The following is a 17121-nucleotide window of genomic DNA, read 5'->3' on the forward strand; positions in this document are numbered from 1 at the left end:
AGATAAAATAATAGCCTTTTTTACAAATACCAAAAACTGGAATATCATTACTGCTGCCTTACAAACACATATTTATCATCAAAAATGTAACACTTCTTTAGAAGCAAAATTAAACTAGTTTGTGACTTCTCACAAAGTGAAATAGCATGACATATTGTTAAGAGCATTTTGAATTAAATAGCATTGGATTAAAAAATTTGAATCATATTCAAATCCTAGCTCTTGACACAAAGTTTATGACCATGGGCAAGTCACTTAGTCTCTCTGAACCTCCATTTTCTCATCTGGTAACTGGGAATATTAATAATATTCATATTATCAATCTCGTGTAGTTATAAGAAAAGCACTTTGAAAGTCTTAAAACACTATGTAAATATTGTAATAAAGTTCAATATAGTAAACACTGCCACAGAAATTTACAAGTGAGGAAAAATTTTAAATTCTGGGGATTTGGGGCAGCTAGGTGGCTCAGTGGATACACAGCCAGGCCTGGAGACTTCAGGTGCTGGGTTCAAATATGACCTCAGACACTTCCTAGCTAAGTAAATCACTTAACCCCAATTGCCTAGTTCTTATAGCATCTGCTTTTTCTAAGACAGAAAGTAAGGATTTTTAAAAAATTCTGAGGATTTGGAGACTTCCAACTAATTTTACAGAAGTTCCTTGATTGCAAACTTTTATTTGTTGTTGTTCAGTCACTTTAGTTATGCTCAACTCTTTATGACCCCATTTGGTACTTTTTTGGCAAAGATACTGGAATGGTTTGCCATTTCCTTCTCCAGATCATTTTACAAATAAGGAAACACGCAAACAAGCAAAAAAGTGACTTACAAAGGATCACATAGGTAGTAAGTGTCTGATATCAGATTTGAACTCAAGTCTTCCTGACTCCATGCTTGGCACTCTATCCAATGTACCTGTTCCAAATCTTTATTAAATATGAGTAAAAAATATAAACTGCCCCCTGAACTAGTCTTTTACTTGTGACTGCCAAATCAACATTGCTATCCCAAACTAGTCTCAAGCATGACCCCTAGAACATAATTCTATATCTAAAACTGAGTTTTTAAAGAAGTTAAACCACTTCCTTCCCAAATAAACTCCCCTTCAGATCCAAACAATTGGAAAAACATTAACTATTCATGGGTTGGTCAAGCCAATGTAAAAAAAATAACCATTCTCCCTAAATTAATTTAGTTATTCAGTGCCATGCCAATCAAACTATCCCCTCCCCCCCCCAAAAAAAACATTTCATAGAGCTAGAAAAATAATTTAAAATTTTATCTGGAAGAACAAAAGGTCAAGAATGTTAAGGGAATTAATGAAAAAGTATGAAGGAAGGTGGCCTAGCTGTACCAGATATCAAAATGTATTGTAAAATGGTAATTATCAAAAACAATCTGGTACTAGATAATAAATAAGAGTAGATCAGTGGAACAGATTGGATACAAAACACAAAGTAATAAATGACCATATTAACCTAGTGCTGGATAAACCCAAAAATCCAAGCCTTTAGGGGAAGGACTCATTATTTGACAAAAACTGCTGGGAAACTGGAGAACAGTATAGCAGAAACAAGGAATAGGCCAACATCTCCCATAATTTACTGCGATAAAGTCAAAATGGATACATAATTTATAAATAGAGGGTAATAACATAAACAGGGAACATGGAATAGTTAACTTGTCAGACTTATGGATAAGGAAAGAATTTGTGATCAAACATGACAGAGAACATTGTGATATGTAAAATGGATAAATTTGAGTACATTAAATTAAAAAGGTTTTGAGCTAACAAGATTAGAAAGGAAACCAAAACCTGGGGGAAAATTTATATAACAAGTATCTCTAACAAAGGCCTCATTTCTCAAATATATAAAGAACTGAGACAAATTTATAAGAATACAAGTCATTCCCCAATTGATAAATGGTCGAGATAGGAACAGGCAGTTATCAAATGAAGAAATTTAAACTGTCTATAGTCATATAAAAAAAATGCTCCAAATCACTATTGATTAGAGAAATACAAATTAAACAGCTCTGAGGTACCACACCTCACCTATCAGATTGGTTAATATGACAGAAAAGGAAAATGATAAATGTTGGAGGAGATGTAGGAAAATTGGGACATTAATACACTGTTTGTGGGGTTGTGAACTGCAACAACCATTCTGGAGAACAGTTCGGAACCGTGCCCCAAAAGTTGTAAAATCGTGTATACCTTTCGACCCAAGAATATCACTAAGTCTATATCCCAAAGAGACCAAAGATAGGGGGGGAAGGACCTATTTGGACAAAATATTCATAGTAGTTCTTCCTGTGGTGACAAAGAATTGGAAACTAAGGAGATTCCATCAATTAGGGGATGTCTGAACAAGTTGTAGAATATGATTGTAATGAAATACTATGACAAACAAGATAATTCCAAACAAAATCCCTTTCCTGATAAATCCTCCTGTTAACAGCACCTAGTAGTGTTCTAAATAGTACCAAAGCTTAATTTCTCTTTCTGTTTCCTTCTATACTCCACCAGCAAATCCTGTCAATTCTTCTTTCTCAATGTCTCTTCCTTTCAGACTCTGGTCTGAGTTATTGAATTCACTTTTAAGCTCCTGCAACAACCTCTAGACCAGCGGTTCTCAAACTCTCAATTTGTAGCAATGAGAATACATGGTGCATATCAGGTATTTACATTCTGAATCATAACTGTAGCAAAATGACAGTTTTGAAGTAGCCACCAAAATCATTTTTTGGTTTGGGGTCACCGCAACATGAGGAACTGTATTGCGGGGTCACGGCATTAGAAAGGTTGAGAACCACTGCTCTAGAGGTACTCTATATGCTCTATCCACCTCTACTCCACCTTCTGTCAATTATGAACAAGAAATAATTTAGAAATATGGTTTTCAAGAGAATTTTCCTGGGAAGAAACAAACAAGAGCATTTTTATCAGTTACTCTCCTGAACTTACAATGGTACCCCATCTCATACTATTAATTAAAATATGAACTCCTCAAATTTGGAATTCAAAGTCCTCTAATAAATTAACTTTCATCTTATTTCAGCCTCTCATCCCCACAATCTCTTTCCAATCAGACAGATTTCCTTGCCACATCTCTTAACTTATAGAAACTGAGGAACAGAAGATAGAATAGTTGAATTACTTAAGGTCAGACAGTTAGAGCTGGGCTTTAAATCCAGTTACTCGCAAGTCACAATTCCACTATATCATGCTGCCTTATAAAATGAGAGGACTAGTTAGGACCTGAGAAAGATATCTAAAGACTACAAGGAAGTGAGATTAAAAGCAGAATGGAAACTTTCTCTTCAGCTAGCAGTTATTTTCAGAATGGAAGTTTTCTCTTCAGCTAGCTGTAATTATTTTTACCTCTTCTCCAAAAACCAACCTAGCCCATCTGATTTTCCTCTATACTAATTTTTATCTTGATTAGCAATATCATAAAAATATTTTTCCTATGTCCATAAAACCCCATTAATCTATTAATGAATTGTGAAGCTATATAAAGATAAGATTATCTAACTGTAGAATATTTTTTGCCTAGAAAACTCTCCCCCATGTCAAAAAAAAATCATATAATCTCACCTTCCTTTCCTTCATCAATACATACAATATACAAAAATAGCCATGAAAAATTAAAACAAAGAGCATAAGAAATGTTAAGGGTTTCTGTAGACTTAGAAAAATGTAATAATAAATGGTGTAAAATGAGTAAGACCCATGTCCTTAATCAATGACTAACAAAATAGTTTTGGAAAGTTACTGCAAGTTTGATAAGCCATATTGTACTCGAAATGGATATAATTTACCCTATCAAAAAGGAATAAATTACTCATTTGGAGGTAAAAATTAAGTCTTCTTTAGTATGAAAGAATACAACTAATTTATTAACAGAACCTAAGAATCCAAAAGAATTAAAGCATCCGACTGCCCAGGAATCAAGCTGGTTCTGACATGATTAAAAAATGAGTACAACCTATAAAGGGTTTATGTATTTAGATTGTAAAAATTAGTACATCTGTGAATAAAGTAAATATTTTAAAGTATTTAAATAAAAATAATATATGCCATCACGATGCTCAGCCAACAATTAACAATATTTCATATTTACCTCATTTGCTCTTTTGATTATTTTGTCATCTACATCTGTAATCCCCATCACCATGACAATGTTGTATCCAAAAACCTTTGTTAAGATTCTTCTAATTATATCAAACCGAACATATGAACTGAAAGAGAAAATAATATTTTCATTACTATTTTTATACAGAAAATAACTACCATTTAATTTAGCATTAAATTACTATTTAAAATAATTACTGTTAAAATAATTCATATCTAAATACACCTTCCATTTAAAATACTTCAAGATATTTAATCATAAAACAAGTATTTGAGTGCCCACTATATTTAGAATAAATGTGCTAGACAAATGGAATGTGAAATATCAAGATAAAATTAATAGTCCTCTCATGGAGTTTATAATATAGAAATAGGGATGGGGAAAAAAGGTAATACACAAAAAGTCAGAAGAAACAAGTAGAAGGAAAACTTGATTGAAAAAGACCTTAATAAGGGGCCCTGGGAGTTCAGAAGAGATTCCTCCTAGACATCCAAGTTTCCATGACTAAAAGGCAGACAGGACCTAAGGCTAATTTGGCTCAACTTAGTTTGTAAAAGAAAAAAACTGTTCCAGATTCATTCAACTCTGCAGTGCAAAAAGCCTACATAACAATAAACCATTAAAGCTACACTTTAAATTTGCAGTACCATCTTCCGGCTTTTGTTTTTGGAGTTTCAGCTTTTTACATCATACAATAAACTGAAATTCTCTTTAAATATCATAATTAAATAACTATAGAGTTTGAAAGCTTCAGCAGCCTTTTCCATAGTCTACACGCAATCTGTCCCATTTCTCACAGAGGCAATGCTAAGAAAAAATTAAAAATTAGTAAATATAAATGCATTCCTCGTAATGATATATAGGACAAACCTTTAAAAATAAAACTTTTACACTGCTGAATAATTAAATACTATTTCTTTATACTGCACTTGATAGTATATATTATTGTTACTTTTAAGGGTGAGGAAAAAATATCTTGTTAAGAAATCATCAAAAAGCTCTTGGGTCTGATTTCCCACTAAAGCAATTACTTTATTCTGTAGATACTTAAACTCTCCAGTAGCAGTACCAACTTTCAGGGCCAGGAGCCACACACATTTTTTTAACTTCAAGCTATTAAGACCAATTTTGGTAAAAAAAAAAAAAGTCAGAAGAATACTTGCTAACAAAAAAGGTATCCATGAACATTTATTTTACAAAAAAAAAAAATTGCACCTATATGAATGTGGATGGATGGTAAATATATTTATATACACACAACATATTTTGTCTATACACATTATATAAGAAGACAAGTACACAAAGAACTACATAATACAACATATATACATGTACTGGAAAGATTCCTATATGAACACCCAGCCCAAATACTTTTTTAAATGACTATAACTAGTGCTTCAAAGTTTGCAAAAAATGCCTTTTAAATATTAACTTATTTTCTCCTCACAACAACCCTGAATGGTTCATGCTATTTTAATCCTCATTTTATAGGCAAATAGGTTAAATGGCTTGTCCAGGATCATACAACTATTTGAAGCCACATTTGAACTCAGGTATTTCTGATTTCAGGTACAAAGCCTGAAGTAGTCTCACAAAATTAAGCATAAAGAAGAGTAATAAAAATGTCAATTTGTCAAAGAAACAAGAGGGTTATTTGTCTTTCATTCAGTAAGAGTTTCATAAACATTCACTATATACTCTTGCTTAGCAATGGGGAAGATACAAAGATAACTAAAACTTAGTCTCTACACAAACTATGGAGAATAAGGCAACAACTGCTTCACTGTCAACACAGGCATGTCTCTGTAAAACTATTTAGCTTATACACAACTGATGTGCAATAACACTTATGTAAGAAGGACAAACAGTGATATCTATTGAATATTCAATTGAATATTGAATATGTGACATAGATCAATGTCACAACATTTTAATTAATGTCATTTAAACTAGGTAAAGGATAATAATAATAATAAATTATCTATACTACACAAAATGAATTCTGCTTCATTTCCTAAATTGCTCACAATTCTTCAAAGAAGTCTCTATGAAACTTGAAAAGCAGTTTGGCGTAAATTACATAGGTCAGCATCTCACACCAGATACCACAATTTGCTTGAAATTGATATTCAAGATAAATCTACATGGTTACATCATAAACAAATTGGGAGTATGGAAGGAGATATCTTTCATAACTCTGGTTGAGAATGAGGGGTGGGAGAATTATTAATCAAACCAAAAATGGTCATAAAAGATAAAAATAGGCAAATTTGAATATTATATAACACAGAAAACCTTTTGCATGAACAAAATCAATATGCTAGACAGAAATTACAAATTGGAAAAAAGTTTTTTCAAATACCTCTGATAAAAGACTAACACCTTAGATATGCAGACAATTGGCATAAATATTTGACCAAGAGCAGTTGCCTAATAGAAAAGAAATCCAAAAATAAGGTTTTAAAATGAATTGCAAGCGGGCAAAAACCATATGAAAAATGTTACAAATAATAATAAATAAGCATAAGATTAAACAACTCTGAAGTTTCAACTCACAAAGCGGCAATGATATAAAAAACAAAATAATTAATGTTTTAGAAGGATAATAGGAAGAAGATATTAGTGGAGCTATGGCTTGGTTTCACTGTGCCAGAAAACAATTTGAAACTGTGATAAAATTCACAAAACTAGAGAACAAAGACAAAAAAAGATTCCTTATACACCAAATATTCATAAAAGCACTTTTGTAGCACTAAAACACTGGAAACAAAGTGATAACCATTTTAGCTAAACAAATAGTGCATACCAATGAAGTAGAGTGCTATCATACTCAGATAATGAGAAATTTGGAAAAAAATGCAGAGCATAAAGAATTAGAACCAGAAAAACATATAAAATGACTAAGATAACTAAAAATACTAAAATGCAACTAGATTGATAGGTCTTGGTTTCAGAGAACAAATGATAGAACACACCTCTTTCTTTTCCCAGTACAGAGGTGGGTGACTAGAGATACAGAATGTTGCATATACTATCAGATTGGGTAGCTGTGTTAACTGGTTTTGCTTAATTTCCCCTTGTTAAAAGGGAGGATTCAGGGGTGGGAGGGGAGAAAAAAAGGAAGGGGAGAGAAGCTAAGTATATAAAGAAATGACTGTGGGGTAAAAAGTCATCAATAAAATAATTTTTTAAAATAAAATCATCAAGGTCCAGGTGAGGAGCTGGCCAAATGTCATCTAGACCCAAGAATAAAAAATCTGGTGATATAACATCATCAAAAGAGTATTTCCTTTGGATCCTACTGCACAGGGGAGGGAGATCTTAATATGCCCAACCTTCATCTCATGGAAGAGAGTAATGAAACTGGAGTTTCTCTCCATAAAAACTACTCAAGTTTCTAAAGGGCTACAGCTTACAAAACACTTTCCAAACAATCTTATGCAGTAGGTAATATAGGAATAAGAATCAGACTCCTGCAAAGACCCTTACAAAGAGTATGTAAAAAATAAAACCCATCCCCCTTTTTTGTAAATTTATAACTTGGAACCACATAAACATGCCACACAACTATCCAACAATCCACTTTTTCGAAGATGATGGTAGAGGCCCATCCTTTTTAATGTATTCTTTTAGGGATGACCTATGGCTTTAACTCATAAAATACCCCAGAATTTAAAGAACTAAATTGTGGCAAAAGGATAAAAACAAACAACTTTAAAAAACTTAGGAATTTTGATCAAAGCAATTACCAAACCACAATTCCACAAGACAAATAATGAAAATACTACTCACCTCCTTGTCAAATTAAATACACGAAATAAGATAACACTTTAAAAATATAACCAGTATAGAAATTTATCTTTATATAGTTTGTGGAAAATTGTTACAAGATTTGTTTTTCTTTTTTTCAGTGGGAGTGGTTGGAATTGAGAGGAGGAAAAAAATGGTTGATTTTTTTAAAATTAAGTTGAAGTTTATTCAAAAAGCAATGGGAAGAATTTCTTGCCAGCACCAGGATGGAGAAAGGAAGAAGGGAGGGAGACAGTTTGGATTATATAACTTTGGAAAACTCATGTGGAAATTTATTATTAAAAAAAAGCAATGGGAAGAAGAAAAAAAGGAATAAGCATTTATATAGCACCTACCCTGTGCCAGGCATTGTACTAGACACTTTCTAAATGTTATCTCATTTGAGGCCTCACAAGAATCCTGTGAAATAAGTGCTCATATGGCAAACCCTGATTAAGTGACTTGTCCAGAGGTAAGTGTGTGAGACTGGATATGAAGGAGAGGTCTGTGGCTGACCCAAGTAGGTTGAAAAATCTTAATTAAGAACTGCAAAGGACAAACAGTGAAACAGCACGCAGTCAAAGAAAAGTATTTTTGAAAAAGGAAGGTGTGCTAGTCATATAGGAAGAGCAAGGGATAACAGATAAGGCAGCTTGCAGGGCATAATGATAGCCAAATGATGCCAAAAGATATAAAGGGAAGCCCCTAAAATGCTATATGAACCATCTATGTAGGATCTATGAGCAGGCTACAAAAGGCATAAAGGATAAAAAGACTCAAAGAGGAATGCAGGTTAAATGGGGTCGGTCACTGCTTTGTTGGAAAGTAGTACCCACATCACTGGGTAATAACCCAACGCAAAGGAGAAATGAAGAATGATGTGGGCGCCACATTAGAAAAAAGTACCCCAACAGTGAAAGCCATCTCAAACTGGAATGGACAGCCTGGAGTAGTGGATTCCCCTCCACTGAAGGTCTTCCAGTGTCTTGGAGATGTTGGAAAGGGAATTCCTCTTCAGTGCGGATTAGACAAATGGCTTCTAATATCCAAGAGTAAGATGCTATAAAAGACTATGTTGTAGAGAGACTTTCAAAAAGAAATCTATCTTCAAATGCTGATAAGTTGTGGGCTGCAGGGGGCAGTGCTGTTTTGATAGTTTGTGGGCTTCCCTCCAACTTGCCACAAGCCAGTGTGACAAGTAATTCATTCAATTATGAAGGTTTGCTTCATAGAGATGGCAACACCTGAAATGAACTATGAAGAGAAAATGAGAAGTCAAGGCTTTAGGGCAGGCTGGAGTTAGCTAGAACATGGAATATACATGAAGAGGGAATACGTTGAAATAAATCTGGAGAAGCAAGTTGCATCAAGATTGTGCTGAGTCTTAAGGGTCAGACTAAAGAGAATGTTTTTATTTTAGAGAAAATAAGGAATTGCTAAGGATTTGGGGGTAGAAGAGTTGTGGTCAGACCTATGCCTTAGAAAGAATTGGCAGTTGTGTGAAAGACTAATGAAGAAAGTTTAGGAGGCTCCTACAGTACTTCATATCAATCTATCAGCACTTCTTGAAGTGTGGTCCTTAGACATCTGAGGGTCCCCAAAACCTTTCTGGTGACCTGTGAGGTCAAGAGTATCTACGTAATTCTAAGATATTATTTGTTTATTAAGATATTCCTCTCTTTTTCAACTACATATCTATGTGAGGTCAAATTTTCTTTATATATATATATATATATATACTTCAACCAAAACAACATCACAACTATTTACATACAACAAACATAAGAATCCAGTCTTTTTTTAGTTATTCAGACATTAAAGGAATTTATAAAAATATATAAAACAATGAATTATTCTCACTAAATTGTTGCATTTTTATATAATTATTTATATCAACATGTCGTGGGCTTATTATTGTTTTTTAACAAATGAATATTGTTAAAATTTGTCAGTTTAAATTTCTAGCATGGCAAATATAACCCATGAAACCCAAATTTGGGATCCTCATTATTTTTTTTAAACCCTTACTTTCCATCTTAGAATCAATACTGTATATTGATTTTAAGGCAAGAGAGCATTAGTGACTTGCCCAGAATCACACAGCTAGGAAGTGTCCGAGGCCAGATTTGAACCCAGGACCTCCCATCTCTGGGTTTGGCTCTCAATTTACGGAGTCATCTAGCTGACCCTGCCCCCCCACACATTAATTTTTAAGTGTAAAGGGAACTTGAAACCAAAAAGTATATAAACCGTTGTTCTGCAGTGCTGGAATTTAAATTAGCACAGTAGGTATTTTTAAAATGTTCACTTACTATCGTAACCCAAGGCAAATGAACACCAGATTTGAAGTGGTGTACCAGAAAGTCAGGGTTCTAGGCCCTTCACTATTTCTTTTAATTCACTTAAAATCTCTTGGCCTTCTTCTTTGCATTTGTAAAATGAAGGGTCTAACTGACCCTAAAATTCTGTCTAATTCTATAATTCCATGATTTTCTCATATTCTACACTAAAAAATCTTTAATGACTCCCCATTTCCTGCAGAATGCAAACAAAAAAAAACACCACTACGTAGAACAGACTGCAGATATATGCATATTTTTTAACATAATTTTTTTTCACTGAATAATAACCTTTTGACAGTTTGGGAAAATTCTACTTTCTCAGAATAGGTAGAAATCAACCACATTTTCTTTCCCCATCTATTTCTCTCTGCCAAATTTTGAATTATAATATTTTTTTTCTACAAACTACTTCCCTCCTCCCAACCTATTCTGGAAGGTTTAATAAGAGCTAATAAAAAGATAAGTTAATTAAAAGCCAAAGGTGAATTTCAGAGTATCTAACTATTCATATTTCTCCCTTCAGTAGTTCTTAAATGCCTTCAAGCCCTTGAGACTACAGGCTGCAATAGAACTGGAAAAGAAATCTGCTGCCCAGGCTACCAAGAAGTCTCAGTTCCAAACATTTCACCTTTCCTTCTAGTCTCATTCCTTACTTAGTACAGTAGTTTAAAATGGGGTTAAGGGAATGGAGGGGGATTGTAAGTAAAAGATAACAACTCTGAAGGAGATCAGATATCACCTAGTAAAATCATTCAATTGTTGGTTCCTCAAGTGCAGGAACTACCTTATATCTTTCTTAGTTTTTCTAGCACTTAACACAGTGCTAGGCATAGTAGGCACTTAATAAAAGATTGAATGACTGAAATTAAATACCTAGGGCTTCTGTGCTACACAGAAACTATACCATCATTAGTTACAATGTATCATCTTACACGTCCATTATATTTCTTCAAAATTGAAAAATGGTCTTCCAGAAAGAAATCTGGGCATGTTATCAAACTAATAACTGAATTTAAATGATACTATTGAAAAGTTAATATTAGTACAAAAGTATTGGAAAACAGAGAAGACCAAATGAAGGAAAAAATAAACATGTCTTCTTTTCATAGGTTGCATACACTGGGAAGATAAAAAATATTTTCAATGCCTACAGCTTTTAATGGTTTATTTTGTCCATTTTATTTTTATGAAAACTAATTTTCATCTTATCACACAAAATACAGAAATTTACATTTGTAATCATTTACTCTCAAATACTTTAGGACTGTTTCTTCTTTACCATTCTGGTTAGGATTACTAAACATGTGAGACTTTTCACACATTATGCAGAGGTCAAATTAATTAAAAAGGTGGGCTTTAAATAAATGAATACAGTAATGTCTTCAGCTATGTCAATTATTTAACATTTACCCAGTTTGCTGAAATGAAAATAAATGCCAGAGTACTTAAACTGTCCATTTCCCTCCAATGCATAAAATGCTTTAAAATCTCTTGAGACTGCAGGTTGAGATGCAAAGGAAAGTGATAACTTCATAAAATAAGGTGGTGATTCTGACCACGACAGATTAAAGTCATTTTAAGAGAAAAGGCAAATCCATTTTTTTAAAAGGCATTCTTTTAAGAAATCAAAACTATTAAAAAGCACATGAAGAAGTGCTCTAAATCTCTTATAATCAGAGAAATGCAAATCAAAACAACTCTGAGGTATCACCTCACACCTAGCAGATTGGCTCACATAACAGCAAAGGAAAATAATGAATGCTGGAAGGGATGTGGCAAAGTTGGGACACTAATTCATTGCTGGTGGAGTTGTGAACTGATCCAACCATTCTGGAGGGCAATTTGGAACTATGCCCAAAGGCCGCTAAAAGACTGTCTGCCCTTTGATCCAGCCATAGCACTGCTGGGTTTGTACCCCAAAGAGATAATAAGGAAAAAGACCTTCAAGAATATTCATAGCTGCACTCTTTGTGGTGGCAAAAAAAAAAGGAAAATGAAGGGATGCCCTTCAATTGGAGAATGGCTGAACAAATTGTGGTATATGTTGGTGATGGAATACTATTGTGCTAAAAGGAATAATAAAGGGGAGGAATTCCATGGAGACTGGAACAACCTCCAGGAAGTGATGCAGAGCGAAAGGAGCAGAACCAGGAAAACATTGTACACAGAGACTGATACATTGTGGTACAATTGAATGTAATGGACTTCTCCATTAGTGGCAATGCAGTGACCCTGAACAACTTGGAGGAATCTACAAGAAAAAACACTATCCACATTCAGAGGGAGCACTGTGGGAGCAAAAACACCGAAGGAAAACAACTGCTTGATCACATGGATTGAAGGATTATGGTTGGGGATGTAGACTCTAAATGAACATCCTAGTGCACACATCAACATGGAAATAGGTTCTGATCAAGGACACAAGTAATACCCAATGAAATTGTGTGTGGGCTGTGGGAAGGGTGGGTGGAGGGGAGGGAGGGAAATAATGTGATTATTGTAACCAAGGAATAAAGTTCTAAATTGACTAAATAAACTAATTCAAAAAAAATTTTTAATAAATAAAAAGGCCATTCTTTTACAAGCAGAAACCTTCTGAAATACAAATAGGCAAATGTATCACAACTCACCAAGCATGCCCAAGATGTGCATGATCATAAACAGTTGGTCCACAACTATACCTGTGAACAAAATTAAGATCATCATTTTAACTGAAATGACTTTTCAGTAACAATATATTATATTCATAACTACAAGATAGCCATTAGTTTCACAATGCTGTGTCGGTCGAAGTCAAATTCATACACAGTCAGAGGATTTTTGTGCTGGGAGGATTCTATTGCCTCCCCCATTACGAGGGAATTAAAACTGTGAACCACCCCCAAGCCCAGGAAGGGAAATAATTGGCATATAACTAGCAAAGCAGTTCTTAACCTGGGGTCCAAAAACTTTTTTAAAATATTTTTTGATATTTTATTTCAACTGGTTTCCATTGTAACAGGTTTCCTTTGTAACTTTTAAGTACTTTCGTATTTCACATTTTCCTAAGGGATCCATGAGCATCATCAGATTGTCAAAAGGGCCATAATATACAAAAATGATTAAGTACCTTGAACTAGCAAGAAATAGAAATGGGATTTTAACTCTAATCTCAAATCACTAGGTTGTCGAATAAGAGTCAAGAATTTCTGGGATCTTTTAGTCCAACTCCCTCTTTTTACAATGGAAGAAACTAAAGTTCAAAGAGGATCAGTGGCTGGCCTGCGGTGGCACAGGTGAGTAGGTGGGAAGAAATGTTCACACTCCAAACTCCTACGTTCTTTCTATCATACCAATACCAAACATACCAAACTGCTTCCCTTAAACATTTGGCTTAGCATTAAACTTCGCAACTTAAAAATAAAGCTACGAATTCAATATGATCGTGTAAGACAGACTTAATGCGTTTCCTAACTGCCCAAATTTAGGATATCAGATGCACAAAGTCTACTTCTTCCGGTAAATTGTGGGTTCACCCTCCCCCACTCTTGGCCTTCTTCCCCCCCACCCCCACTCCCGGCCCTCGATGGCGACCCCCAAATCCAGTAACGAATCGCCAGCGCTACCAGGAGGTGGCTTCCGGGCGGGGCAGGATTAAAGGATCTTTCCTTTGGGTTAGACTGTTGTAGATCTTGATGCCGGTGTCATGACCCGGGGGCAGGCACCACTCCTTCCCGCGGCCTACCCAGACGCAGCGGGCCAAGGAGAGCCAGCATGTCGGCTGCCAGCGGGTGACAGCGGCGAGCACTGGCAGCACCCGCCAGCGGCCCGCGGCCCGCAGCCCTCGCGAGACCGGGGCCAAGAAGGGAACGTGAGGCTGTGGCTCGAGCCTCCACATCCCTCTAGCCGGAGTGGGGAGGGCGCGGAAAGCTAGAAGAGGCTCGACTGTTATTCCAGAGCCGCAGACTCCGCTCCGCCGCCCCGGCCTGGAGCTAGCCGGAAAGCCCGCCACCTCTTCCCTGGGCCCGCCCCCTGGGGCGGCCTTCTGACTCCTCTCAGCCCTAGGCCGGTCCCAAGCACCGCCCAGACGGAGAGTGCTCACGCTGGGGAAATTGCGACGCCAGGGCCGAGCAGCCCCTGCCCCCTAGCCCGTGAGGTTAGACCTAGTGGGGTACCACCTCCGCCCCGTGGGGCTGCAAGTTCGCGGCCGTGTGTGAATGGGAAGCGCGAGGAAGGCCAGAGAGGGCGGGGCTGAAAAACCCGAAACGCCACGTGAGGGGGAGCCGAGGAGGAGGAGGAGAGGAACAACCTTTCCAACGACTGTAGCTACAGCTGTGGCTTCCCGGGAGCTGGGACAGTGTTTGGGGAAACCCCTGGAGCTCGCAAGGGCGCCGGAAAGGGGTGGGATTTGAAGTGGTCCCAGACCCTCCCTCTCCGTCTTCCTCCACCCCGTTCAGCCACGTCTTCCCTTCCCCAAAGAAAGAGACACGTTCTCCTAATAAGCGCATGTTGGTGCGAGGTTCTGCCCTGGCGCTGCAGAGCGCCTCCGGCTTCGGGAAGGCGCCTTCAGCCCTGGAGGGTCCCCGCGGCCGTGCTGGAGGTGACTGGGATAAGCCTGACTATCCGCAGGACACTGTGTGTTGGTTCCCGACCCTGAAGCGGAAAAAGTCTCCTTTTCCCAAACCGTGTAGGGCGCAGTTTGCTTCTGCTTCCTCTAGGAAAGCCCCTACGATGAAAATAGGAATGGGGTGCCAGAAATCTTAGCACTGCATCTTTTAGCTCACATAAAAAACACACAGTCTCCAGGCCCCTAACCAAATTAAATATCGGAGATACTATGTTTAAGCTTGTACGAAATTACCCAGTCCTCGCGCATGGGCGGTAATACATTTTCTTTTGGAGTCATTTTAAGACACTTTAAAACTTAACCCTCACCCTCCCACCTCCTGGGGGAATTTTTTTTTTTTGAAATGTACATTTAACCAAGAGACTCAGCTTTCAAAATCTCGAACTGTCAACAGTTTTGACAGCATACCCCAGCACAAGGCCTATGTGCTCCATCCAGTCATCTCATCCCTATTTATGTTTAGTATAGTGTTTCCCAAAGAATCACTTTCTCTCTCACAACTATCAAAATAAAATGTCTCTAGACTCTGTCTCTCCCTAGAGTGAGGCTTCTGAGGAACTACACCTAAAAAAGTTTCTTTTTTCTCATCATACTACTTCAGTAACAAATACTAAAATACAGGGACAGTTTGAAGGTATCTCCCCCAAATGTTTGTCAAAATAACAAAGCCAAGATCCCTGGAGCTACTGATTCCTATTCTTTTTTCTCCAGAAAAATAGTGTCACCAAAAGGTAGATTTCATCTTAAAACAGCTCTAAGACTTAAAACGTTAATAATTAATAGCACTGAGTATAAATATGAACTTTTGATTAATGCGTGAGTACAAAGTTATTCTTAATTTCTAATTCCATTTCACTATGATAACTGAGTACAGTACATAGGTTTACCTTTTGTAATATAGGCTTCATGATTTTGTTACTTTGTAATTTTCTTATTTCTAGTCAAGTATATTTTAAATACTATAGAATACAAACTCCTTTTGAATACTCCATTAGAATTTTGTTCTCAGAAATCAGTAGGCACTCAGGAAATTCTTTTTGAATGTTTGCTAAATTAATCTTGAACAACTTTAATCAATTGTACAGGTAAAATGAAATCATAAAATCATAAATTGTGAGAAAAGCCCTGAACCAGATGCATTGAAACAAAAAAAGTTAATCATATTTACAATCTGTAAATATTTGATTTAAAAAAGATCTAGAGAACTTTCTTTGATCACAAATTCAGAATAACCAAGATCAAATTCCATACATGGTAGATTCCTGTGGTTGGCATATTTGAACTGGTCAGAGAAAATCTAACTTTTTACCAACAATGGATTTTACTGTCTTCCTGAAACAGCCCAAAAAATCAGGCAGCAGTTGGGCCTCTTTCTAGTGCCTTTTGAAATGACCTGTCTTTCACAAACATTTCTTGCAGATGACAAAAGAGGTTGATTTTTAAGTTAGTGTAAGCATTTTCACATACAAATTACTTATCTGGTTTTTCAGCCAAAATTTTAGCATATATCAAAACATAGAATAAAACATGTTTTAAGGAATTTTAAGCTTGAAATGAATTATTCTAGTTTTACTTTTGCATTTGTTTTTCAAACTGAAAAAAAATTTTGCATATGTATCACTTATAAAATTTACCTTAATTTATAAAGGTAGTTTAATCTAGAAATATCCTTTTTCCAAAAGTTGTAACTTTTTTTTAAACCTTACCTTCCATCTTGGAATCTATAAGACAAAAGAATGGTAAGGGCTAGGCAAATAAGGTTAAGTGACTTGCCCAGGGTCACACAACTAGGAAGTATCTGAGGCCAAATTAAATGGAGGACTCAGATCTCAGGGACTGGTTCTCAATTCACTCAGCCGGCTCATTTTAACATCTTTTTCTGTAATAATACTCAAATAGCAAAACTTAAAAGTAATACAGATTCCTAATAGACTTCCACTGATTAAATAATTTGGAGACCTTAAAACTCTTTTTAAATGCCTCATCTTGGGACAGCTACAAAGCACAGCAGATAGAGCCTGGAGTGCAGAGGATCTGGGTTTAAATATTACAGACACTTCCTAACTATGTGATCCTGAGTATCCCAAAAATCTAGCCTTCTGGCTTTAGAAGGTAAGGGTTTAAAAAATAAAATAAAATGCTTTATGACAATTTTTCTGTTCAACTGGCCTTCTAGCTGTACCTCCAACTCAGCATTCCATTTCCTACCTTCATGACTTTTCACATTCATATCTTGAATTCAT

General features: G+C 36.0%; 1 protein-coding gene across 9 annotated transcripts in view; it reads right to left on the reverse strand.

Annotated features, from left to right (window-relative positions):
• The window catches only part of CARS2 (cysteinyl-tRNA synthetase 2, mitochondrial), a 104147-nt gene that overhangs the window by 76497 nt on the left and 10529 nt on the right, over nucleotides 1-17121 (reverse strand). For 4 of the 9 annotated variants that reach the window (XM_056807944.1, XM_056807942.1, XM_056807946.1 and 1 more), the window contains 2 exons: nucleotides 12903-12953; nucleotides 4130-4247 (listed from right to left, as the gene is read on the reverse strand). In XM_056807944.1, the coding sequence (XP_056663922.1) occupies nucleotides 4130-4183 (54 nt within the window). In that variant the 5' untranslated portion in view covers nucleotides 4184-4247; nucleotides 12903-12953. The other 5 variants (XM_056807945.1, XM_056807943.1, XM_007501287.2 and 2 more) reach the window with 5 other exon arrangements.

The sequence above is a fragment of the Monodelphis domestica genome, chromosome 8, assembly GCF_027887165.1.
Source record: "Monodelphis domestica isolate mMonDom1 chromosome 8, mMonDom1.pri, whole genome shotgun sequence".
NCBI lineage: Eukaryota > Metazoa > Chordata > Mammalia > Didelphimorphia > Didelphidae > Monodelphis > Monodelphis domestica.